Source organism: Echinops telfairi, unplaced genomic scaffold, assembly GCF_000313985.2.
Source record: "Echinops telfairi isolate 266 unplaced genomic scaffold, ASM31398v2 ScPeMD7_7469;HRSCAF=8507_0, whole genome shotgun sequence".
Classification (NCBI taxonomy): domain Eukaryota; kingdom Metazoa; phylum Chordata; class Mammalia; order Afrosoricida; family Tenrecidae; genus Echinops; species Echinops telfairi.
The window spans coordinates 51,509,075-51,532,948 of record NW_022111372.1 but is presented as its reverse complement, the minus strand read 5'-3'; the positions used below and the strand labels follow the sequence as shown (position 1 = coordinate 51,532,948).

Below are 23,874 nucleotides of genomic sequence, written 5' to 3'. Positions count from 1 at the left end.
GGGGGTGGGGGGAGTGGTGGGAGCGGAGGGGAATCAGGAGAGGAAGCTGGAGACGCGTCTCGAACTGGAATCCCTGGCACAGGAGGACGGAAACCTAGCAGCGCTCAGGCACTAACACCGCCCCCCACCCCACATCCTTCCCCTCCCCCGCCACGGCTCCCATCCTCCAGCCCAACATGCCCACCCCACCCCGCCAACGCCACCCTTCCCGCGCTGGGATAGACCGACCCAGGCAGCCTGCAGAACTGCTAAGGAGCTCCTCCTGGCGGCGCGGTCCAAATCCTCTACCGCGCGCAACCCGCACGGCCTTCACACTCCAACAGGCTTATGGCAAAAGGTCTACAAGCAAGCCCGCATGCATGCTCACACAGACTCGCCAAAGTTCAAAGTCAGATGCGCGGGATCCTATGTGGAACGCGTACACTCACTGACAACCAACATCACCGTTCAGTCTGGCTAATGCCGTCCCTAAGAGACAGACAAATTCCCTGCCCTCGCTCAAGTGGATGTCAGCTCACAGGATAGGGTAGATCTGCCCCAGTGGGTTTCTGGGAGACTGGAACTCTTTTTAAGGGGAGTAGAAAGCGCCTTCTTTCTCCGGTGGTTTCGAACTCCCGCGGTTAGCATCCCAATGCAGAAGCGCTGTGCCACCAGGATCTATAGAGCAGAAGTGGTAGTGGGGCTCTTGAGATGGGAAAAATGAACAAGATACAGGCGCTGCCCCTCGGAGGAACTCCGAGGTGGAGGAAGAAGGCACGTGCCTGGACACACTGTGCAGGAGCCAGAGTTGTGCAGCGTTGCCACAGAAAGTGGCCTGATCTCAGAGGAAGAAGACATTGTCACGTCTTGTGAAATGGTGGAAATTTCAGGGAGGGAATGCTGCATAAGCTAGGTCTTAGACGTTTAATGCTACTGTAGTTGATGATGGTGGTGGCGGCGGCTAATCTGTATCAAGTGCCTAAGGAACTCTGATAACACCATTGCGAAGTGGTCAGTTGTTTCTATCTTGCAGTTGGGAAAGATGAAAGTCTCTTGGACAAGAGCACTTCTTCGGAGGTGCAGCCAGGATGTGAGCTAGCAGAGACAGGGTTAAGGGGTTCTAAGGCTTCGAGAATAGCAGACAGATGCCTCGGGGTGTTTGGCAAGAATCTGTGTTGGGGCTTAGCAGAAGCAGAGCCACACGGCAAGAGCCGGGGGATGAGTGTCAAGGCAGGCGAGTGCTAGACTGTGCAAGACTGCAGGTTGGAGCAAGGACTCTGGTTGCTTAACAAGGCCACGGGGAGCCATTGCAGGGTACATTTGCACAAGGAGATCTGCCCTTTAGGAAGATTAACCAGACGGCTATGCAGAGGATGGATGAGAGCTGGGGGAGGGATAGCCTTAGAGCTTCTGCACAGATCCAGAACCCCAAGGCCCTGGGACAAGCATTAGCAGCAATAAGAGCAGAAGGTATGGATGCCAGAAGTATTATGAAGCCAGAATCTCCAGACTTCTCCCCCAGTCCCTTGCCTGCCACCCCTGTGGACTGTGAGAACAGTTGCAGGGACTCACGTGTTCCCTGTCTCAGACCCAGCCCCCAGACAATGCCTGGCACAGAGCAGGTGCTCGGAGGATGTTTGCAGAGGCAGTGAAGTGAGGGAAGGAAGGAAGCCTTTGCTGGTTCTGGAGTTCTGAGTTGAGGCAAGTGGTCTTGAAGGCACATAGGAGATAGAGATGCTTGTGTGGAAGGCGAGGCTGAGACCGCTCTTTGGGGAGACTGGGATTTGAGATGCTCCACGTGACCACACCCAGAAGCCAATCTGAATGTGCAGTTTTGCAGATTTAGATCACCTCCCTTGGAATTCCAGATATTAGACTTGCCAGGTGTAAAATATCACATAAGTAAGTAAAATTGTTAAAGAGATACAGATCGGAACAATGAATACAGAATGAAGCTCTGCTACATATCATGGGGGAAAGGTTTGAAAAAGATCGAAATAGAACCAATTACAAAATGTTTAAATGCACAGGTTTGGAGGGAGAGAGAGAGGAAGAGAGAGATCCCCACGTGCGGCTCAAGGACACCAAACTTATGGGGTAGATGAGATTCCCAAGGAAGGCAGCGGAGGAGGGGAGTAGTGGGAGTGGGAGCAGGAGAGAGATTGCTGAGGGAACAAGTACATTTCAGAAGCAAGGAACAGTAGAGAGAAATGCTTTCTGATAAGCAGGGTGAAGATGGCAAGCATTCCAGGTGAGGAATCAGAGAGGAGATTCAGGAAGAAGGCTGGCCACAGTTGGGAGGTGTCATCCGCAACCTCAGATGCTGCCAGGAGATGGAGGAGGGGGAGGCTGGGAAGACACTGCAGGGCCTACCCTCTAGGAGGCCTCTGGTGCCCCAGAGAGGGCAGGCTTGGTGGCCAGGAGATACCGGAATGACAGGACTTGCCTGGGAACAGCAGAAAAGGAGACACACACACACCCATTCCCACCCCATCACAAAGAGGGCAGAGACGAGGGAAAGGCAGGCTCCAAGGAAGAAGGAGTGGAGAGGAGGGGCTTAAAGGGCTCTGTGGAGAAGAGACTGAAGATGGGAGGAAGAGAGAATGATGAATGGATCGAGAGGGAGGGGTGCGGGGAGGTGGCACATAGATTGTCTGCAGCCGGAAAGAGGGAGCCCTCTTCCTCCTGAATTAGGAGAGGAGGTTGCAAGAGCTGGCACCCCTCAACTACTGAGCACCCATCATGCATCCAATATATCCCACAGGCTAGCTCTAATCATTCACCGCGGGGTTGTAATCCACCCTTTATAAAGACACTGGAAGCAGAGAGTCTAAGTCAACATTACACGGCTATAAAGTGGGAGATTGGAGACCAAAGTCAGGTGTGCCTGATCCCAGAGCCCACAGGCCTTCTACTGCACCTCCTGAAGTGGGAAGACCGCCACCTGCTGAGGGTCATGGGTTGGAGGAGACAGTGAGTCAGAAAAACCCGGATTGTCCAGGGTGAATGGAGAAATTGCTCAGCAACAGAGACAGCCATGCTGCAATTACCCGGCAGAACTTCAGGGTGGACCCCCAGATGTGCAGCGACCTAATCCCAGCAGGCTAAGAGCACAACTCACCAAGAATGAGGAGTTGAGCTTCACAAGAGTCAACTCTTGAGTACTGGGGGCCCAGGACAGGGTGAAATGGGTGTTTGCTGAATGGATGCATCGGAACAGAGAAGTCAGGAAGGAGATAAAAGGCACCCGTGGGACATCCAGGGAAAAAGGAATACCTGTCTTGACTTAGTTATTGCCTGTTCCCCTACACACTCACATCCCATAATGTACTCTGCATGAGAGCAGGATTTTGTCAGTCCTGTTGGCTGTTATATTCCAGTGCCCAGGAAGCCTGCTGGTCTAGTGGTTAGACGTTGGGCTGCTAATTGCAAAGTTAGCAGTTGTAAACCACCGGCCACTCCATGGGAGAAAGACAGGGCTTTCTACTTCCGTCGAGAATTTATCTTGGAAATCCACAGAGGCAGCTCTGCCCTGTCCTATAAGATCGCTGGGTGTCGGCAGCGACTGTATGGCAGTGAGTGAGTGAGTGAGTGAGTGAGTGAGTGAGTGAGTGAGTGAGTGAGTGAGTCCACATTGCCTGGTATATATAGTAGGTGCTCAACCAACACTTGTGAATGAATAACAAGTGGATGGATGAATAGAAAGGTCTGGACCCCAGAAGAGAGGTCTGTGAGAGAGGTCAAGAGGGTTGGGGTCGGAGTTCTGGAAAACAAGCCTATTGAAGAAAGAGAAGGCATCAGAGAGAGAAAAGAAGGAAGAAAGCAGCTGGAGGTGTGGGGAGAGGAGAGAACTGAGCCACGGAATCAAGAGGGGAGACTCGTGGGGCCCAGGGGCGGTCAGCAGTCAAACCGCTGCAGGAGGCCTCAAGCGGAAGCACTGGAAAGGGTTGCAAAGATCATCTGGGCCAAGCAAGAGACCTGCCAGAATCACCCAGCAAGCTAGGGCCCGACCGGGCTGGGGTGAAAGCCCAGCTGTCCTGTTGACCAATTTGAAGAATTTCAAATTAGAGTCCTGCATCCTCCACCACCACCTGAACTTCCTTGCGCTGCATGTAAGCACAGAGTGGGAACCCAATGGTTCCTGAAATCATTTGATGATTACATTGTTCCTTTCTTGTTCTTAGAAACGCAGTCTTTTCACAATGTTTTCAATCAAGTGAAAACATCTGAGTGGCTAAACCTAGCAACCATCAGGCTCAGCATTCAGGGTCGTGCTGGGTTCCCTCGAATTTCCTGGAAAGCCGAGTTCTTTGGGGGCTCGTCTCTATAGGCATGAATTCAGCGATCGCTAACATTTTATGAGTGCCAACTACATCCCAGGCATGTGATCAATACGTCTTCTTCTCCTTCACACATCTGCACAAGGGTACCCTCCGTCTTGCAAAGCACACTGGTACCCACAGCCAATAAGCATTGGCACAGGGGTTTCAAACTAGGTATGTCTGACACCAAAGCCTGATGCCAAAGGCTGAGAGGATTTTCCCCCACTACCTATTAGGTAGTCTGATCACATAGAAGTCCTCAGATAAGCTCTTGGGGACCATATCAAGGAAAGATGTCAGTCTACTGATATGTTTTCTCATTTTGAAAGAAATGAAGAAAATTCATCATCAATGAACAGCCATCAACCTTAAGCTCAACCTGGTTCTAATATCCGGCCTGGCCTCTGGGGCATTTTCCAAGATCCCTTGTTTTTCCTAAAATCAAAACCATGCGTTGATTCTGACTCATAGTGACCTTGAGGGTTACAGTGTTGAGATGTTCTCTAAACTTGTCTTGGCTGTCATCTTTGTAGAAACACCACTGGGTGGGTTAGAACCAGTAATCTTTAGGGTGGTAGTTGAATGCTGTTTGCACCAACCTCGGACCTATGGTTCCCCTTAGCAAGTCATAAAGACCCTCCCTCAGGCTCTGTGGGAGGAAAAGCCTTGTGAAGCAGATCTGGCCTCAGCTGCCCATCAATTCATGGAATTCTTTGCATAACTCATGTAGGTCCCCATTCACATCCAGTGACACAGTGGGTTATGCTTTTCCTCTGCTAACAATCAGGTCAACAGTTCAAAACCACCAGCCACTCTGCAGGAGAAAGATGAGGCTTTCTACTCCCCTAAAAAGTTACAGTCTCAGAAACCCACAGGAATAGGTCTGCCCTGTCCTATAGGGTCGCTATGAGTCAGAATTGAGTCGATGGCAGAGAGTTTGAGAGTTTTTTGCCCAATAAAACAACCATGAAGCCTAATAGTTAAAATATAAAGATCTGTAAGTATTAGAGCACCTGAGAGTCTGAATTCTCTAGGGTTTGAGGGGAGCCTGGGAAGGAGATCAAGGGTAGAGACTACAGATCGTCCACTTTTACATCTTTTGCATAATAGATTCCTATGAAGATTTTATTTGGAGACCTTCTTCTGAGCACTTTTCCAAAGGGAAAAAACATAATAAAAAGCCAGTGACTTAGGAAGAGGGAAAGGAGGGCTAACGTTAGCTGAGCTTCCACCAGGCCCCGTGCCAGACACTTTCAAGGCACCAAGGGCCCCCCCCCCTCCACACACACACAATAAGAATACCTCCAACACCTCCCCATGTGACATTGAAATTTAAAATTAACACTGAGCCATAAAACACTCAATGTTCCTATATGCTGTGATCATAGCACTGGTTTAATTTCCAATGTCTGAATGTGTTCACTGAAGTGAGGTATTTGTCACCCATCACTGACTTACTGGGGCCCTGAGCACGGGCCCTGTGACCTTTGGATGGGTCCAATGGCCATCCCAGGCCCAGGCTGGAATCCTCCCCAATCTTCCCAGTGGCCCCGTAAATCCAGGCACTTCCCTGTCTGTTTTCTTGTAGAGGAGGAAGCTGGGGTTCAGCGAGAGGACATAACTTAACCAGAGGCCATTTTGCAACAAAAGGAGTGCATGGGCATCAGAACCCAGGTCTTCCAGGCTCTTCAAATACTCCTGGCTCCACTTAGCATCCTATGGTTAAGACAGAGATTTTAAACTAGGCCTGAGAAGCCATTTGGCCGTACAAAGGTGTGCCTAGTACACAGCAAAAAGAAACTCGTTGCCAGTCAGGATGATTCTGATTCATAGAGACCCCATGTGTTGCAAACTAGAACTGCGCCCCCCCCACTTCCAGGGCTTTCTTAGTTGTAACCTGGTGGCATAGTGGGTTAGGAGTTGGCCTGCCAACCACAAGGTCAGCAGTTCAAATCCACCAGCAGCTCCCGGGGAGGCTTTCTGCTCCCATAAAGGAAACCAACAGGGGCAGCTCTCCTCTTTCGAATGGGGTCACTCTGTGTCAGAATGGCCTCAATGGTGGTGAGTTTGGATTGGAATCTTTGCAGAAACAGGTCGCCTGGCCATTCTTCCATGGTGTAGCTGTGTGGGTTCCAACTGCCAACCTTCCAGCTCGTTATTGTTGTTGTTAGGGGCTGTGCACTCGGCTCTTACCCATAACAACCCTATGCACAACAGAACTGCTCCGAGCATCCTCGCCATCATAGTCAAGTGCTGACCCTTTTTTCCCCTGGGTCCTAAACCCAAGTGTGGTCGCTGGTCAGCCTAGCTCCCCCTCCCTGCGCACGCGCGCAGTGGCCTCTCCCATCATCCCCAACTCCTCCTGTGCAGGTTGGGACATCTCCCGCGGAACCAGACCTGCAGCGAGTGCTGCCAGTGAATCCGGCCGTGGACTAGAACACGTGAACCCGAACCAGCAGTATGGACTTCGTCATGAAGCAGGCCCTCGGAGGTAAGGCCCGCACCTCTGACCCTGGTCCCAGGGGAGGGATCTCAGGGTATCTAAGCCCTCTGCCCCATCCTAGGCCTCTGCTGCTGAGCTAATCCCGCCCCGTTTCCTTCCTTGCCTCTCCCGGCTGTAGGGGCCACCAAGGACATGGGGAAGATGTTGGGGGGAGAGGAAGAGAAGGACCCGGATGCGCAGAAGAAGGAGGAGGAACGGCAGGAGGCCCTCAGGCAACAGGAGGAGGAGCGCAAGGCCAAGCATGCGCGAATGGAAGCCGAGCGCGAGAAGGTCCGGCAGCAGATCCGAGACAAGGTCAGCGGCCGAAGGCAGGCGTGGATTTGAGGGGTCAAACCAGCCCTCCCAGCCCCCAGCTCCAAAAAAGCCCTGAAAACTCACTGCCATCGAGTGGATGCAGACTCATAGTGACCATAGAGGACAGGGTAGAAGTGCCCCTGTGAGTTTTCAGGGACTGTAGCTTTACAGGCATAGAAAGGCTAGTCTTTTGTAGCAGCTGCTGGTTTCAAACGGTTGACCTGGTGGATCACAACCCAACACGGAACCACTAAACCACCAGGGCTTCTCGGCTCAGGCTCCCCTAAATCCCTGCTCTCACCTCAAGCCTTAGCCCCTCCAAGTCTCACTGGTCCTACCAGAAAAATGGATCTCACTCACCAGCACACCATCCAGGGAGGCTTGTAGTCCTTGTTAGTGGCCGTCCGGTCAATTCTCCCTTCCAGGCTCGTGTGTCAGGGTAGAGCTGCTCCATAGCATGCTCTTGGCTGTCAGCTTAATGGAAACGCATCGCCAGGCCTTGTCCTCTGTGGTTCCGCTGCGGGGATTCGAACCACCGCCTTTAGATTAGCAGCCCAGCACCAACCGAGGATCACTCAAATAAGAGCATGCACTAGGTAAATGGGAGATCGGGTGTCCTGGCGGGGGCTCACAAGCTCCTCCTGAAGCCGGTGAGGAGCATAGGCATGGAATTCAGAATGCAGGCCCCTTAGAAAAAAATGTGTGTTTCCTGTGGCCTTTCAGTCCTGAGGGTGCCCCCTGAGGCCAAACAGTGCGATGCATCCCGTCACAAATACTGCAAGAAGACAGCCCCCCATCAGTTTGGAGAAGGTTTTGCTCCTAAACCTTGGGCGAACTTTCCGTGTTTAGATCTCTTGGGATTTTGAGATAGCCGGTCAGAGGAAGCCCCAAGCTCGGTCGGACCTCCTGAGCACGAGACACCATTCCAGAAGGAAAGGGTCCTTCGCCCCATTGTATAGACGAGGAAACTGAGGTGCAGGGAGGCTTTCAGGGGTCTGCCTGGCCTGGTTCTCTGATAACCCTATTCACGTCTGTCTCCCCCCTGCCCCTCTCCAGTATGGACTGAAGAAGAAGGAAGAGAAAGAGGCCGAGGAAAAAGCTGCCATGGAGCAGCCCTGTGAGGGGAGCCTGACCCGACCCAAGAAGGCCATCCCTGCAGGCTGTGGGGACGAGGAGGAGGAGGAGGAGGAGAGCATCCTGGACACGGTGCTCAAATACCTGCCCGGGCCACTGCAGGACATGTTCAAGAAGTAACGGGCCCTCCTGTCCCCACCCCGCGCCACTGGTTACTTTTTCCTGTTTCTTTGATTTGTTCTTTTCTTTTTTATTCAGTTCAGTCTCAGTTCTGAAGGGGAAAACCTCAGTTGGCCTCTGCCCCCCTTCCCTGGCCAGGGGCTCCTCCCCCTCAGCACTCCCTGGACCCTTTTCACCCCAGGATACCGGGCCCCACCCAACTCCCAGGAGGCTGGAGAAAGGGAAGACAGCTTTTCCCCAGTTACTCTGCTGGAACCCAGGCCTGAAGGCACTGCCCCTCCCTCACCCCGCCCCCCACCACAGGAGACCCAGGGTCTTTGTTGGTGTGGTAACTCCCACCCCCACACACACACACACACATTCCTTCATGCTCCCCACTGCCAGGTGGACCATTGTCCCCAGCCAGCCAAAGTAATGACACATTCCAGCCCTGCCCAGCATGCTGACCTTCGGCCTCTGACCCCCATAGGCCTGCCTCCAGGTCAGGGCAGGAGCGCTGAGGAAGGGAATTGGGGTAAACCTACCCCATAGGCACCAGCCTGGGAGGACCCACTGAATTCCAGCCAGGCCCGGGTCTGGACAGGAAACTGGGGCTGTTCTCCCCTCCCCCAGTGGCACCCAGCCCAGAAAGACCCTCGCAGCCCCACCCAGAGAGGCATAGCCCCTGCCAAGCCAGTCCCTCCAAATGGATCCTCTTTGGATTGTAGTATATCTGTGGAGGGACCCCAAAATAGGACATCCCTTTGTTTCCCCAACCCCTCCTAGGTCCTGGGGCTCCACTGCCAGGCTGGGCCCCGCTTGCCCAGCCAAGGAGCTGCCAGGACCCTCAGAAAACACTTGGAGCCATTGGGCAGCATCCGCCCATGCCATGGGGACTCCCCATTCGTGTGGCCAGGCTGCCCCCATTCCTGTCCACCCCCTCTCCCACTTGTCCCAACCATGTGCTTCCAGGGCCAGGGGCCCCAGGAGGACCCTTCCTAGCCAAAGCCCCAAGCCCTTAAGTAGAAGCCAGTTCCCACTGACAGACATCATCTGTCCATCCACGTCACTGGCCAAGAACAAACTCCCCTCTGGGATGTCTGAGATCTCACTGACATGTCCCCACCCCTAAATTGTCAGGATCTCCAGTCCAGTCCCATTTGTGAGAACTGGGGGAGCCAAGGATTGAAAGTGTAGGGGGAGTCTGTGCCCATGCATGCCTGAGACTACACCGGCAATTGTGTGCAGCCAAAGATTATGTGTGCGCTTGCAGATATCCGAGTGCATGTGTGTGTGCATGAGCCAAGCCGTGTGTTGGAGAGTGTGTGTGTGAGCATGCGGGTTGGGAATGTGGTGCGTGGGTGCTAGCCATCTCCTGTGTGTGTCAGAGATTCGAGATCTACAGTGTGTGTGTGTGTGTGTGTGTGTGTGTGTGTGTGTGTGTGTACACGCGCGCGCTGGAGGGAACTGTCAGATGTGCTCAAGCATTGCGTGCATGGGTGTGGCTCTGAAAAGGTCCTTGTGTGCAGTGGCAAATGTTGGAGAACGGGACATGAGTGAGAAGTCTCCTTGCCTGCCTGGGGACCATTCCTCCTGGGCAGCCACATCCCAGAGCAGCCCTTGTCCTTGGCCTCCTGTCCTCCTACCCTTGGGGGTTCCTGCCTGAGGTCCTCAGAAGTCTCTGTAACGGGTCCAGGCCGTGCCCCAAGAAGCCATGCTGGGCCCTGCCAGGGCCTATCCCACGAGCAGGGGCCAGAGAAGGGGCGACTTGCCCCAACGCCCCTGCTCCTTTGACCCCAGTTTGCATCCTGCAGGTTTTCCATTTTAGTGGATTTATGCTTTTCTTTCAGAGAGACGTGTGTCTTCTCTGTCCGTTTCCAATAGTTAAAGCCATATCAGTTAGATTGCAATACTTTCAAGACGAGACAAAACAATCCATATGTTTAGGGAACCAGAAAAGTCACTGGTGTGTCCCTTCTCTGGGGAGCAAGGCCTCTGAGGCTTGAACTCCCCAGACTTGCCCGCCTCCCCCGCCTCTTCCCCTTGTGCCCCTGTGTCTGGGCCCACAGGGCCCGCTGTCTGTGCCCGTGTCTGTGATGGGGAGCCACTTTGCACCCCTGCTGTCAGCTTGTCTGTCCGTGTCTGTTATCCTGGGCAGGATGGTCGTTCTGAATAGCCCTGGGATCAGTCCTGGGACAGAAACCAGCAGGGCCCAGTTCAGAGGCCCCAAGTCTCCCCACACTCTGTGCAAGAGCCCTGCCTGGAAACAGGGTAGACCCTCTGCCGAGGCTCCAGGGCACAGAGTGCATCAAGGAGTCCCAGGTGAGCAGGAACCCAGCCCTGCAGGGCACTGGGGACGAGCCTGAGGGACCCCAGTGCTCAGCACACACACCCCGGTGGTCTCTGCAGCTGCCAAAGGGGGTCTCTCACCCCCAGAGTAGGTTGGGGCTTTTCAACACCCAAGCCCCCTCCCCACCACAACTGCCTCCAGGCTGGTTTAATCTAGGAGCACAGACAGGACTCCTCTCTCCAGATGCCCCCCACCTGCTCCTGAACCACAGGCCTTGAGGTCTTCCTGGAGGAAGAAGCCAGGGGCGAATACCTGCCCGAGCACCTGGCTCCAGCCACTGCCCAGTGGTCAGGCTCAAGCCAGGTGAGATATGGTAGCTGCCTTTCTGCACCCAGGCCTGCCTGGGGAGGGAAGCTGGCCTGGCCTGGGGCCCAGGCAGGAGGGTGGCTGAGCAGCACACAGGCATAAAGGCACAACATGTGGCGGGGAAAGGATGTGACCAGGGTGTGATCTGGGCACATGGTGTGTTGCCCATCGCATGGGAAGAACTGCGTCCTAGACAAATGGGGCCACGTGCAAGGGACACAGCCAGGCGACAGAGGGAGAGGCCCAGCGATGGACTAGTCTGCACCGGCAAGCACGAGAGCAGCCCAGCGAGGGGGCAGAAGGAGCGTGTGGGCGGAAACAGGGTGAGCTTCAAAGAAGGAGGTTCACCCCCACTTTCGTGCGCGAGGGTGGGGGCAGAGGACCTCGCTATGCTGTGTGCCTAGGACCCAGCTCCCCAGCCCCCAGAGAAGGAAAAGGGTCTGCCCTGACTGGGTGCCACGTCCAGGTTCCCAGGAAGCTTCCAGAAGGCGTCCTTCACGGCAGAGCCGTGTGGGGAGTTCCTCCCAGAGGAGGCGGGGAGTCGCCTCTCCCAGGCGTGAGGGAGGGACCTGTGAAAGGAGAAAGGCGGGAGGGTTTCCACCTAGGACCCTCGAAGTCAGGGTAGCTGGTAGGTGAAGCAACCACCCAAGGGGGTGGTACACTTCCTAGCCCCGAGGACCTCCGAGGACCAACTGGCAGGGTTCCCACCTGCCCGTCTTTCTGGGTCCCCACTGGGAGGCTGGAGGAGGGTCCCCCTCCATGGAGGGAACGTTTCCCAGGCCTGAGGACACGCCTCGGGAAGTGTGCTGCTGGCCCTGGGCAGGGTCCCCATGCGGCCCCCTGAGGACGACCATCCTGCTCCCTCCCACAGGGGCCCCCCTTTCCCTAGTTTGCTGTGTCCTTGTTGCTCTGCTTCTTTTCAATGTGTCAGTGCCTGGGGGGAGGGGAGGGGCACCCCCTCATGCCCCCCTGAACCTGACCAAAAGCCATGGCTGTCGCTCCCCCCCTTTGTATGACGCAAATGCTCGGTACAGGTGTACCAAACCAACCACCACAACAAAGAAAAGACCTTGCGCTGCGGCTCTTCTGTCTGTCCGTCCTCTTCTGTCTGTCCACCCGCCATGACCACAGCTAAAGCCGGGACGCGTAGTCACCAATGAAGGGAGCCCCGGTGCCCTGTCCACCCTCCCCTCCCCCTACAAACACCCCTCAGCTTTACCCTGGCTCCTGGCCTCGATACTGTGGAAACTACCCCCCAAATCAACCAAGGCCAGTATCCAGGGCACTCCTCCCTCCTGCCCACCCACCGGATCCCACCTCTGACCACCAGTAACGCAGCTCTTCCAGTGAGGCACCCTGAGCTACGGCTGAGTCACAAGAGTACGTCAATCTTCGGTTCCATATTGATGGGGTACCCTCCCTGGGCCAGGCCATGCAGGGGCCGGGACCACCAGGACACCACGGGGTTTCCGCCTGAATACAGATGCTTCCCAGGCTCTGATGAGGAGTCAGAACTGAGTCAGCACCCTCTCCTGACACCCCACATTGCCTCGCCTTACATTCAGCCACCCCTCCTCCCTCCCTCCCTTCTTCCCCTCTTGGCTGACCCCCCTCACCACCCACACACTGTCTCCCAGGCTCCACCCCTCCCCTCCCCCGATCTTGTCCCCACTGCCCTCACCATCACTCATCACTGCCATCTGTTCCATGCCGACTCCCAGCGACCCATGGGGCGGAATGGGTTTGCGAGACTGTGGCTCATCAAAGGAGTGGAAAGCTGCGTGATTTCTCACTGCCAGCCCTGTGGTTCACAGCCCAGCACCTAACTGCCACCCCATGAGGGCTCCCCCAGAAGACTCCCCTAAAAGGCAAACTGAACCAAGCCGCTCCCTCACCCAACACGCTTCACTGTCTGCCCAAGGCAAACAAGAGGGCATCCACATGGATAACCTGTTAGCTAGATCAGACCCACACCTGCTGTGTGCCCCAAGCCCACCAGGCACCCCCTCCCCACCCTTCACCCCCTCACCCACAACATGCCAATTTATGCTGTGTAGTCAGCCCGGTACCTCGGACTCCTCTGTTTTTGAGACTCAACCCCAGCATCCCCTGCTCTGAGATGTCCTTGCTGACCCGGCCTGCTCTCCCGGGACCATGTAGGGTCTGGGGCCACGCTGCTTCCGAGACACAGAGCATCAGGACCGAGGCTCAGGTGGGGTCCGTGGAGTCACCCTAAACAAGCTGCTGTGCCCAGGGGCCTCTCAGAAACTCAGACTGAAGGGGTTGCCCAGGAGCCCAGTGCAGGCTGAGGGCCCGTCCTTTCCTGTCAGCCAGTGGGGTGATGGCAGTCATGTTCCCTTTAGCACCTGCACTTACAGGATAGCAGGGGGGGCGGGTGGTCGGTGAAGCCTCCCTCTTCTGTACCTTGACACCATCCCTCCTGCAGTTCTCCCCACCTGCCCAGGACCCGGGGCTCCAGCACTATGAGCAGCAGAATGCCCGAGCTCACCTTGGATCCGAGGGAACTCTGTACAGAGAGCTGCTAACCCCTTATTTGTTGCTAATTACAAATGGCCACCAACGCCGCTGCTTCAGAACCACACACACTGATATCTCACCATCCACGAGTCCACCCGTGACTTAGCTGGGTCCTCTGTTCAGGGTTTCTCACAGGGCTCAAATTAAAGTGCCCATGTGGGGGTGGGGGAGGGGGGACGCTCTCATCTGAAGGCTCGACTGAGAAAGAATCTTCTTCCAAGCTCACATGGTTGTTGGCCAATTCACTTCCTGTTGGACTGGGAGTCTCTGTTCTTTGAGGGCTGTTAGTTAAAGGCCACAGCGCCTCTCCACCGGGCAGCTCTCAGCGGCAGCTGGCTTGGGGGTGAGGGAGCCAAGAACGCCACAAAGGGATCCGCAGCGGAAACAGCAAGCTAGAAGCCACGATCTTGGGTGGCCTGATTCCGAAAGTTACATCACATCACCTTGGCCACTCTGTTGATTGGAAGAAGTCATGGTTCCTGCCCACACTTATGGGGAGAAGATTACAGGAGGGTGTGGATGGCTAAGAGGGGTGGAGGAGGTGGGGGAATGGGGCTGGTTTGTGGGATCACCGGGAACATCTTACAGGCTGCCCACCCAGGAGGCTGAGGCGAAACTCCTCCATGCCTACATAGCAGCTGGGACCAAGCGGAACCCCCAAGGGACCACAGGCCCAAACCTCTTCAGTCGCAAGTGGTGAGAGGAGAGCCCCAGATCTGGGGCAGCAGCCAGTGGCAAACTCCCCAGGGCTTCTGCCAACCTGAGGGGATTCTCTTCCAAAGGCGAGGAGGTGAGAGAAAGAGAGCATGAGGCCTATGGGCCTCCCTGAGAGCCCCTGCCAGGGCTCCTCCCAGCACCCCGACATGGTCCTCCCAAGAGCCAACTCCATCCTCACTAATCTGACCCAGAGACTTCGCCCCTTCTCTCCTCTCCATTCCATGGCATCCTCAAATACCAGCCTGGTCCCCCGTGCCCTGTTCACCACTCGGCAAATATCAGCATCCTGAAGGTCTCCTCCGAAGAGACTTAAGAAGTTAAATAAATTACACCTTCCTCTACACTTGACACCAAGGATGCGAACTGCCCAGCCCCTCCCATCCAGGCATCCGCCTCGAGTGGAGCAGACACACAGCTCAGCAGACCAGTGACCCACCAGAGTCTACACAGCAGGTGCTCAGGGAAAGCTCCTTAGGAGAGGAGACATCTGAAATGAGCCTTCGGGGAAAGGAAGAGTCTTCTCTGGTGGAGGACGGCAGAGGGGCTAGCTAGCAGGAGCAGGAGAGAAGCGATTCCGCACGTGGTGGGAGAGGGAAGGGGAGACACGGTATCTGCAGGAACTGATTGAGGGCTTAGTGAAGAGAGCCTAGAGAACTTGGACAGGGGTGCAGACTCCCCAAGTCTTCACTCATAGCCTGGGCTCTACCTGTAGGCTATGAGGAGGCACAGCACAATCCGATGTGCCTGTTGACAAGCCTGTGTGGAAACTGGAAGCAAGGAGCCAGGCACAGCCGGCGCCATGTCAGGTTCACACCTGATGAGGCCTGACCTCTCTGGTAATGGCAATGGGAAGCCGGGAGAGTGAAGGGACATGTGATTGTTGTTAACCCAACGAACCCACGTTTACTGCCATCCAGTCAATGCTGACTCATAGGGACCCCCTGTGGGTTTTCGAGACTGTAGCTGTCCACAGGAGTAGAAAACCCAGCCTTTTTCCCCCGTACAGGGGCTGGTGGTTTTGAACTGCCGACCATGCGGATCGCAGCCCACTGTGGAACCACTAGGCCAACAGGGCTCTTTGATTGTTGTTAGGTGCCACCAAGTCTGTTCCAACTCATAGTGACCCCATAGAAACCCAGTCCTGTGCCACCCTCCCAATTATTCTCTTGGGTGAGCCCACTGCTGCAGCCACTGTGTCCATCCACCTGGTGAGGGTCTGCCTTGTTCCCCAGGACCTTTGACTGTAGGAGCACAATGCCCTTTGCCGGGGACCAGTCTCTCCTAATAACACGTCCAAAGTACTGGAGAGGAGATCTCGCTCCCCTTGCTTCAAAGGTGCCTTCTAGCTGTACTTCTTTCAAGACAGATTTGCTTGTTCTTTCGCCCAGCCCGCAGTTCCTTCAATATTCGTGGCCAGCCCCACACCATCATTCAATTGCATCCGTTCTTCCACGGTCTTCCTTGTTCATTGTCCAACGCCCACGCGCATGAGGACATGAAACCAGAAACACAAACCCCCTGCCGCGGAGCCGATGCTGACTCATAAAGACACGCTAGGACAGGGCAGAACTGGCCCTGTGAGTTTAGGACACCATAACTCTTGATGGGATTAGAAAGCCCCACCTTTCTCCGAAGAAATGACTGGTTTTGAACTGTTAAGCTTGCAGTGAGCAGGGCAATGCCGAAGGAGGGCAGATCAACAGAAATTGACTGGGTGTGGGGAGCACGGAGGAGGGAGGGTCCAGGCGGTTCACACCTGGGCCTCCATGTGGGAAAGAACATTTACCAAGATCCGGGCAACGGGAGGAGACCGTCTGGGGGAAACGAATTTGGTTTGGGCGGCTGGGTTTGAGGTGCCTGAGGAGCGAGCTCGGCGGGCAGATGGCTCTCCACGTGGGCTCACCCATGAGCAACACAAACCACACTGCGCGAAGCCCCCACGTGGAGGGCTGTCCTGACCACTTCCTGCACAACAGGGGATCAAGGCCCAGGAAATCGAGAAACCCGGAGCAGGAAGGGAATTGCAAGTGCAACCCCCTTCCACCCAGCACACTCTTCCCTCTGCAGCCTCTGCTGTGGGGCCCTCTCTGCTGCCCCACGTCCCACAGTCGGGCAGCTCGTTACACATAGCCAGCCAGGTTCCTTCTCTCTCCCCACCCCAGTGCTGCCAGGAGGCAGGGGGTTAATGAAGCTTCCTCCAGCACCTCTTTAATTGACTCCCATCCCGGCTTCCAGGCCACTCACTTAGCACTTGTAATTAATTGGGGCTTCTTGCTTGATCTGAAAGATGATTTGATACCCCCTGAGGACAATGTTTTCTCAGCTGGGATTCTCCGGCTGGAGACAGCTCTAAATGCCCAGCTCTCCAAAGGCAAAGACCTGCCCAGGAACGCAGACGGCACCCCTCGGAGTTCAGGCTGGCCACTTTCCTCTCCAGCGTGGAGCTGCCTCCTCGAACAGGCCCAGTCGGTGGGTGGGAGCAGCTTCCTGGACTCCAGAGCCAGGGCACGCACCCACCCAACCCTGGCTCAGGCCCTGTCCTCCCCAATTCTCCGCCACATCGACTCCCTGATATTCTCTCTCTCTTTTTTAAAGTTCATTTTATTGGGGACTCTTAGAGCTCTTATAACAATCCATACATCAATTGTATCAAGCATATCTGTGCATATGTTGCCATCATCATTTTCTAAACATTTATTTTCTATTTGAGCCCTTGGTATCATCTCCTCCTTTTCTACCTTCCTCCCCTTCTACCCTCATGACCCCTTGATAAATTATAAATTATTTTTATTTTCATATCTTACACTGACCACTGCCTCCCTTCCCCCACGGCTTCTATTGTCTGTCTCCCTGGGGTGGGGGAGGTGTGGTTATGTGTCCATAATTGTGATTGGTTCCGCCTTCATTCCCTCCTCTCCTCCCACCCCCTCCTGGTATTGCTACTACCATTTCTGTTCCTGAGGGGTTTATCTGACCTGGATTCCATGTGTTGTGAGCTCTGATCTGTACCGGTGTACATGCTCCAGTCTAGCCAGAACTGAAAGGCAGGACTGGGCTCATCATAGTGGGGAGTGAGGAAGCCTCAAAGAACCAGAGGAATATTGTGTGTTTTATCAGTGCTATACTTCACCCTGGTTGACCCATCCCTGCCTTGTGACCCTTCTTGTGAGGGGATGTCCTATTGTCTACAGATGGGTTTTGAGTCTCTGCTCCGACCCCCCTCATTCTCAACAATATGGTTTTGTTTGTTTGTTTTGAGTCTTCTGGTGCCTGTTACCGGATCCTGTAGTCACCTCATGATCACACAGGCTGGTGTGCTTCTTCCGTGTAGGTTTGTTGCTTCTCAACTAGGCTTGTTTAACTTCAAGCCTTTCAGACCCCAGATGCTATATCTTTTGATAGCCGGGCACCATCAGCTTTCTTCACCACATTTGCTGGTGCACACATTTTGTCTTTAGCGATCATGCAGGGAGGTGAGCATCACAGAATACCAGGTTGCTAGAACAAAGTGTTCCTGCATTGAGGCAGGGCTTGAGCTGAGGCCCAAAGTCCATCCACTACCTCAATGTATTGCCATATAAATATATGCGCATATGCCAATACCTCTATTTTTATGAATTAATGTATTTACATATATATACTCCTATGTTTATACTTCTATCCATAGCTTTGCTAGGGGGGACAGGAGGAAGGTAAAAGGAAACAGAGGAAAGATCTGATACTCTCTTTGTGAGAAGCATTTGGCACAAGAAAAAGGGAGGGCAGGTCAGGGAGCCCCACTTGCTAAGCACCTGCTATATGCCAAACCCAATAGCTAATTGCATGGAAGGCACCACCTCTCTTCAGCCTGACAGCACTCTGTGGAGTCAGTACGATCTCCACTTAACACCTGAGAAAGCTAAGGCTCACAAGTCAGGGGTTATAATAAAGGAGCACTTTAGATTCAGGCCTGGCTTTGAATGCCAAGTCTCTGTCTGGTCTTCAGCAGAAGACTCAGCTGCTCTGAGTTTTGGTTTGCTTCTCTACTCATGACAATGGGCACAATAGTGCCAAGTTCTCCCCGCCCCAACATACACACAGGTGCAGTGGTTACGTGCTCAGCTGTTCCCCAAAAGATTGGCAGTTCAAACGTACAAGCCATTCCCCAGGAGAAAGATGTCCTTCTATGAGGATTAACAGCCTGGGGAGCGTTATGGGCAGTTCTTCTCTGTCCTCTGGGGGGTCATTATGAGTCTGCATCAACTCTGGAGCAGTGGGTTTGGTTTGGTCAGTACACACACACACACACACACACACCCCACGAGCTCAATAGAGGACGGCTCATAGCATTAATATATTCACCCTATGTAAACAGAGTTTGCACCTCCACACCTGGACAGCAACCCACTTGGGCTTCTCCTGCCTCCCCAGAGAAGGCTGGAACCTCGACCTGGTGCCCCGCTCCTGCCTGCCCTGTCCTCCCCAAGGCCTTCCCTAGCCCGCCTTTGGCTCCAGCAGCCAGAGGCTCCCTGGCTGCCAGCCCTAATCAGCAGCTCCAGCCGAGACCTCAAATTGATTTGCCATCGTTTAGCAGGGAAGCAAGAGCTCTTCTTGACTCGCGGCCAAAATCCATTCTGTGATAGCAAAGTAATCACCTCCGTGGCGGGTGTCCGGAGTGCGTGATAGAGATCCAGGACAAAAAGTCGCCATCCGACCACCTAGGGTCTGGCCACAGCCCACCCTGCCTTCTGCGCATGTGCAGATGCTGTGCACATCCCTGGAGCCAGCCTGTAACCTCCTGCTCTTTATGGGGGGGTCCCCAAACTCCGGTGCCCCTTGAAGTCACTAGTCTTTATGCACAAGGCCTGGCTACACCCAAGTGCATGGGCACTGTGCCTTGTGCACTTAGCTGCTCCACCACTCTTTACCGAGCACCCACCATGGGTTTGGGGGCGGTGACAGGAGTGAATATGCTCTGCTGCAAGTCCTGCCAGAGTGTGCACATCCAGAGAAAGTCCTGGTGATCTATTTGCAGAATTTAGCCTTTGGAAACCACAAGGAGCACGGCGGTACTTGAACACGCCCGGCGTCACCCCGAGTCGGCATCAACCACAAGTGAGGTGTCCCTCCATTTCCTAGTTGCCTGCCGGAGGTCCTCCAGAGAGCTAGACGCCTTCGGGCGATTGACATTCTACTCCGTGTGAGATGACACCATGTGCTTTAGATGTCACATGTGACCAAAGTCACTTTTGTATGTCACCCAGGCCACCCTTACAACAATGTGTCCAACCTGCCCCATCTTGCTGGCCAGCTTCCAAGCTGCAAGCCACACCCAGACTGCATCTTCTCAGCCACACAATGGCTTCTGCCAAGGTCACACCAGAGCCCCCATCACTGACCACACACTAAGCCAACATCAACCACAGAGTAAACCCAGATGGCACTACGTCTGTCTCTACAATCCCTGGCCATTGGCTCGGTCCCTAAATTCTCCCACGAACCCAGGGATTTCTGGGCTCCTCTTCCCCCTCAGCACTTCCTGCGGGAGATTCAGCCTCTCTGCAGATCTCAGGCTTAGCTCAACTCTCCACAACTTTCCCTACAGAACCCCGCTAGGGTTTCTAAGGATTTTTACTACTAGTATCGAGAAGCACATGAAGACAGATGGGCTGAGCAGATGGGAAAAGCCTCCAGTTGGGAAGGATACTGAAGATGGGGTCCTCAGCGAGCAGCCAACCTCACCCCCTCATTTTACCACAAGGCACAGAGCAGCTAAAAAGAAACTCGCTCAAGGTCACACGGCAAAATCAGCAGCAGAGCCCTGTTCTCTTCCCACCACCCTGTCCTGCCTCCCTGTAACAAAGGAGGAGAGCAGCTGTGGAGCGTAAGTAACCACACCCAAAGACTCTGTCTGGGTCTTCAGTTCCAGGCCTCTACGGGCTTCCATTGAGGTTTAAATGTCCTCAAGAAAGAGCACAGATCGCCCTAACCAACAGGTAATTCTGATGAGCAAGCTCTTGAGTGGGTGATGATCAGACCAGACAGACCCATTTCCTGATGACACCTCTTAGTGACCGCCTCGTGGTGACGTGGCCCAAATCCTTGGTGAATGCTCTGGGCACGAGGTCTCCATGAGCTGTCTGGGTGGTGAAGGGCATTGAGCCAGGTGGGGGGGCAGGTGTGGCCCTTTGGGGGACGTGGAAGCTTCGTGCTGGGAGCCCTCCGAGACCTTGCCCCACGATTCTATGACTTGCTGCATTTGTGGCTACGATAAAATTGTCATTGCTGTTGTAGCTCTTTGCCGAGGGCTGTGAGTGATTCTTGTAAATGACTGCACCCAAGGGGAGCCTGCAAATCAGGAGTGAGATCGTCCTGGGTCATCCAGGTAAACTTGGTGCCAGCACCCCACTGCTACAGAGCCCACTGTAATTCATCACAGCCCTAGAGATGCTTTCCAAGGCTGCCAACCTTTCTGAGAGATGACCTCATCTTTCCCCTGAGGAGTAGCTAGAGACTTTGAACCGCCAACCTTAGAGTTTAGCAGTCCAACACTTACCCGATGGTGCCAGCATTGCCTTAACAGTAGAAGAGGAAGAACCGGGGAGGCAGCCGTGTGAAAAGGGCTTGTCTCCAAGTTGCTGACTCTGAGGGGGAGGAAGGGAACCATGAACCAAGGAACGTCGGCAACTTCTAGAAGTGGCAAATGGCAGGGAGATAAAGCCCCCTGCAGGAGCCCCACAGTGGCCACCCCTACTTGTAGGTTAGTGAGGCCTGTATGGGGTTCTAAGGAGCCCTGGTGAGGCTAGCCACCAGGTCAGCAGTTGGAAACCCCAGCAGCTCCAGGGGGCGGGCGGAAAGACGTGGCTTTCTGTTCCTGTAAAGGGTTCCAGTCTCAGAAACTCACAGGGACAGTTCTACTCGGCCCTACAGGGTCGTTATGAGTCAGAATGGACTGGACACCAGGGAGAAGAAGTGTTGGACTCTCTCCTCTAGAAGTGTGAGATAATAAATGGGTGTGAAGTCAGTAAGTGTGTGGCAACTTGTTCCAGCAGCCGGGAGGAACTAATACACACATCAAAAGATCCTGATACTGGCTCTTGTGGAAAACGTAGACATTTGATAAACAAGACACTCAGCCCTCCAGGCTCTCACAGTCCTCTTGGGACAGGGGACAGATCTTTAGTCAACTCCAATACCAACTTCGATAAGCACCATGACACAGAAGCCTGCAGGATGCTGAGAGGATTTTGTGGGAGGGAAGGAGACATGTCCAGGGAGCATTTCCCAGAGGAATCCAGAGCTGAGCTCACTCTTGAGTTAGCTGAGACCTAAAAGCAATAGCGGGAGGAAGGCAAGCAGGCAGAGGGCACAGCACAAGCGAGACTCAGCGGTGCACTGTGGGAACAGGGCTGTGGAGGCTGAGGAGGGCTGGGGCAAGGACGCAGGAACCGTGGATGGAGTCGGGGTCAGGCGTGCAGGGAGTGAGAACTTCATCATTGGCACTTCTGAGAATTTCAAACAGGAGAGAACTGTGAATGGGTAGCGTGGAAGGAGACCAATGTGGAGCCCATGAAGCGGTCCAGGAAAGCAGAGAAGGTATGTGTGGACAGGGCAGCGGCAGAGGCAGCAGTGGGGATGGCGTAGAAGGGACACCCAAGGGCTCATGAAGAGGTGGAGCAGAAGAGGTAGTTGGCTTGCCCCTGGCAGGTCTGGGATAGAGGGGAGTTAGAGAAGCCTACAGCTTTCTGGCTTGGGCTTGTGGGCAGACAGTGGGACTCTTCTGTGAGATGGGGTGCCTTGGGGCAGAGCAGGTTTGAAGAGAGGCTACTAAGGAGAGTGTGTGGTGCCTGGAAGCACCCCAGAGACCTGTCCAAGAGGCAGCTGGATGGAATGGGGGCGGGGTGGGGGGGGATTCTCTGCCATCCAGTCAATTTTGACTTGTAGTGACCCTCAAGGACAGAGTGGAACTGCCTTGTGGGTTTCTAAGACTGTAATCATGGGAGCAGAAAGCTTCATCTTTCTCCCTCAGAGTGGCTGTTGGTTTTGAACTGCTGAACTTGTGGTTAGTAGGCCAATGTGTAATCCACTACACTACCACAGCTACTGGAAGAGTATGAGCTGGAAGCAGGAATTTGAGTCAACGCTGATGTGCTTCAAAGTCCTACAAGCCAATGGCCCAAGGGTTGGGGTGGGGGGTAACTGGAAAGCTGGGTCACCTCACAGAGTGTTCTGTACAGGGGGAAAGAGGACTCAGTTCCATCTGCAACATCAGCTCAGAGCGGAAAGTTGCCCAAGACCCACAGACAATGAGCGGGATTCTCAGCCACAGACAAGGATACCACAGCCCAGACACCATGCTAGCAAGCAACAGCAGGGTGAGCTGCGTGGTGGAGGGGCCCTTGAGACCAGCTGCCTGCACCCCTAGGACATCACCCCTGCTGCCACAGGGTGGCTCTCATCACACTGCCTTCAGCCTCCCCCACAAAAGTGAGGCCAAGGGGTTTCCCCAGTCCAGGCAGAGCCAGCTCCCAGCCCCCACAACCCCCACCAATCATTTTCCTCCCTCTCTGGGCCACCCAGCTCCGGTCCCAGGGAGCATTTAATAACTGGCTGCCAAGTCCCCTGGGGACAGCCTAATGAAGCTGCCACCCTGCCTCCCGCCTCCTCTGTGGCCTTGGTTTCTGCATCCTGTCCTTCCCTGCCTACTCCCACCCCTCCCGCCCCTCTCCTCAACCTCCTACCTTCCCACTGAAACAGTCAGGACTGGGGGCCACCCTCTGGGCCCCAAGTTGCTAGGCTGTAGATCAGAATGGGAGCGCCAGGCTCTGGGAGAGGAGGCTACATGAGGGGGCTGTCAGACCTGGAGACTGGGGCCAGAAACGGAAGTCCCTGCCTCCACTTTCAAATCAGAGTGTCCTCAAAACATGTGCTGAGCAGCTGCTGGCGACGCACATGTTTCTAGAATGCATCGGGCTGTCCCTGGCTCCCTGGTGCCCAGACATCCTGGAGTGGAAACAACCGAGGGGATGAATTCCAAGGGACTCAGGGGAGGCTTGAACTCTCAGCCAGGTGACGCTGGGAGAAGTTTCCTAACTTCCGGGCACTTCACCCCCTCGCCCTTCCCCCACCCACCACTCCCAGGCTGAGAGGATGAAAGGGGGCCATGTATGTAGAGCATTTGCCATTGGACCTGATGAACAGAAATGTAATAAACGACAGGCTGGGACGTGGCAAATTGCATTCCTTAGCAAAGCGGTGGTCCAATCCGGAGGTGGTGGTTGCCCTGGAAACACGGGTTTCACTGTACAAAGGGTCAGTACAGGGCATAAGGACTGAACTCACCTCTCTGGCTTCTCCTCGGGCTGGTTTTGTCCTTGTTCAAAAAACCCTGTCCCTCTACTGCTTAGAGAATCAATCCCTGGGGGGCTTCCTCAGACAAAGGCTCTGTGGGTTTGGGTCCTCGAGGTATAAAAACTCAGGTCTTTTTGTCACACTTCCTTTCCCCCAAATCACAGTCAGACCCCCTCAAAGGGGTGGAGTCTCCCCCTCGCCCATCCAAGGAGCTGATCAGGACCATCACCATCACAGCTCCGCGGCTGCTACACTCGTTTGCCGCTTCCTCCTCTGCCATGTCCTTTCCTAGCTCCTCCACA

At 54.6% G+C, this 23,874-nt stretch overlaps 1 protein-coding gene across 1 annotated transcript in view; it reads left to right on the top strand.

Annotated features, from left to right (window-relative positions):
• The window catches only part of CPLX2 (complexin 2), a 99,515-nt gene extending 89,797 nt beyond the window's left edge, over positions 1-9,718 (top strand). The window contains exons 2-4 of the mRNA XM_004696803.2: positions 6,672-6,792; positions 6,923-7,098; positions 8,155-9,718. Coding sequence (XP_004696860.1) covers positions 6,762-6,792; positions 6,923-7,098; positions 8,155-8,352 — 405 coding nt within the window. The 5' untranslated portion in view covers positions 6,672-6,761 and the 3' untranslated portion in view covers positions 8,353-9,718. The remainder of the gene's footprint in view (positions 1-6,671; positions 6,793-6,922; positions 7,099-8,154) is intronic.
• Positions 9,719-23,874: the final 14,156 nt, after the last annotated feature.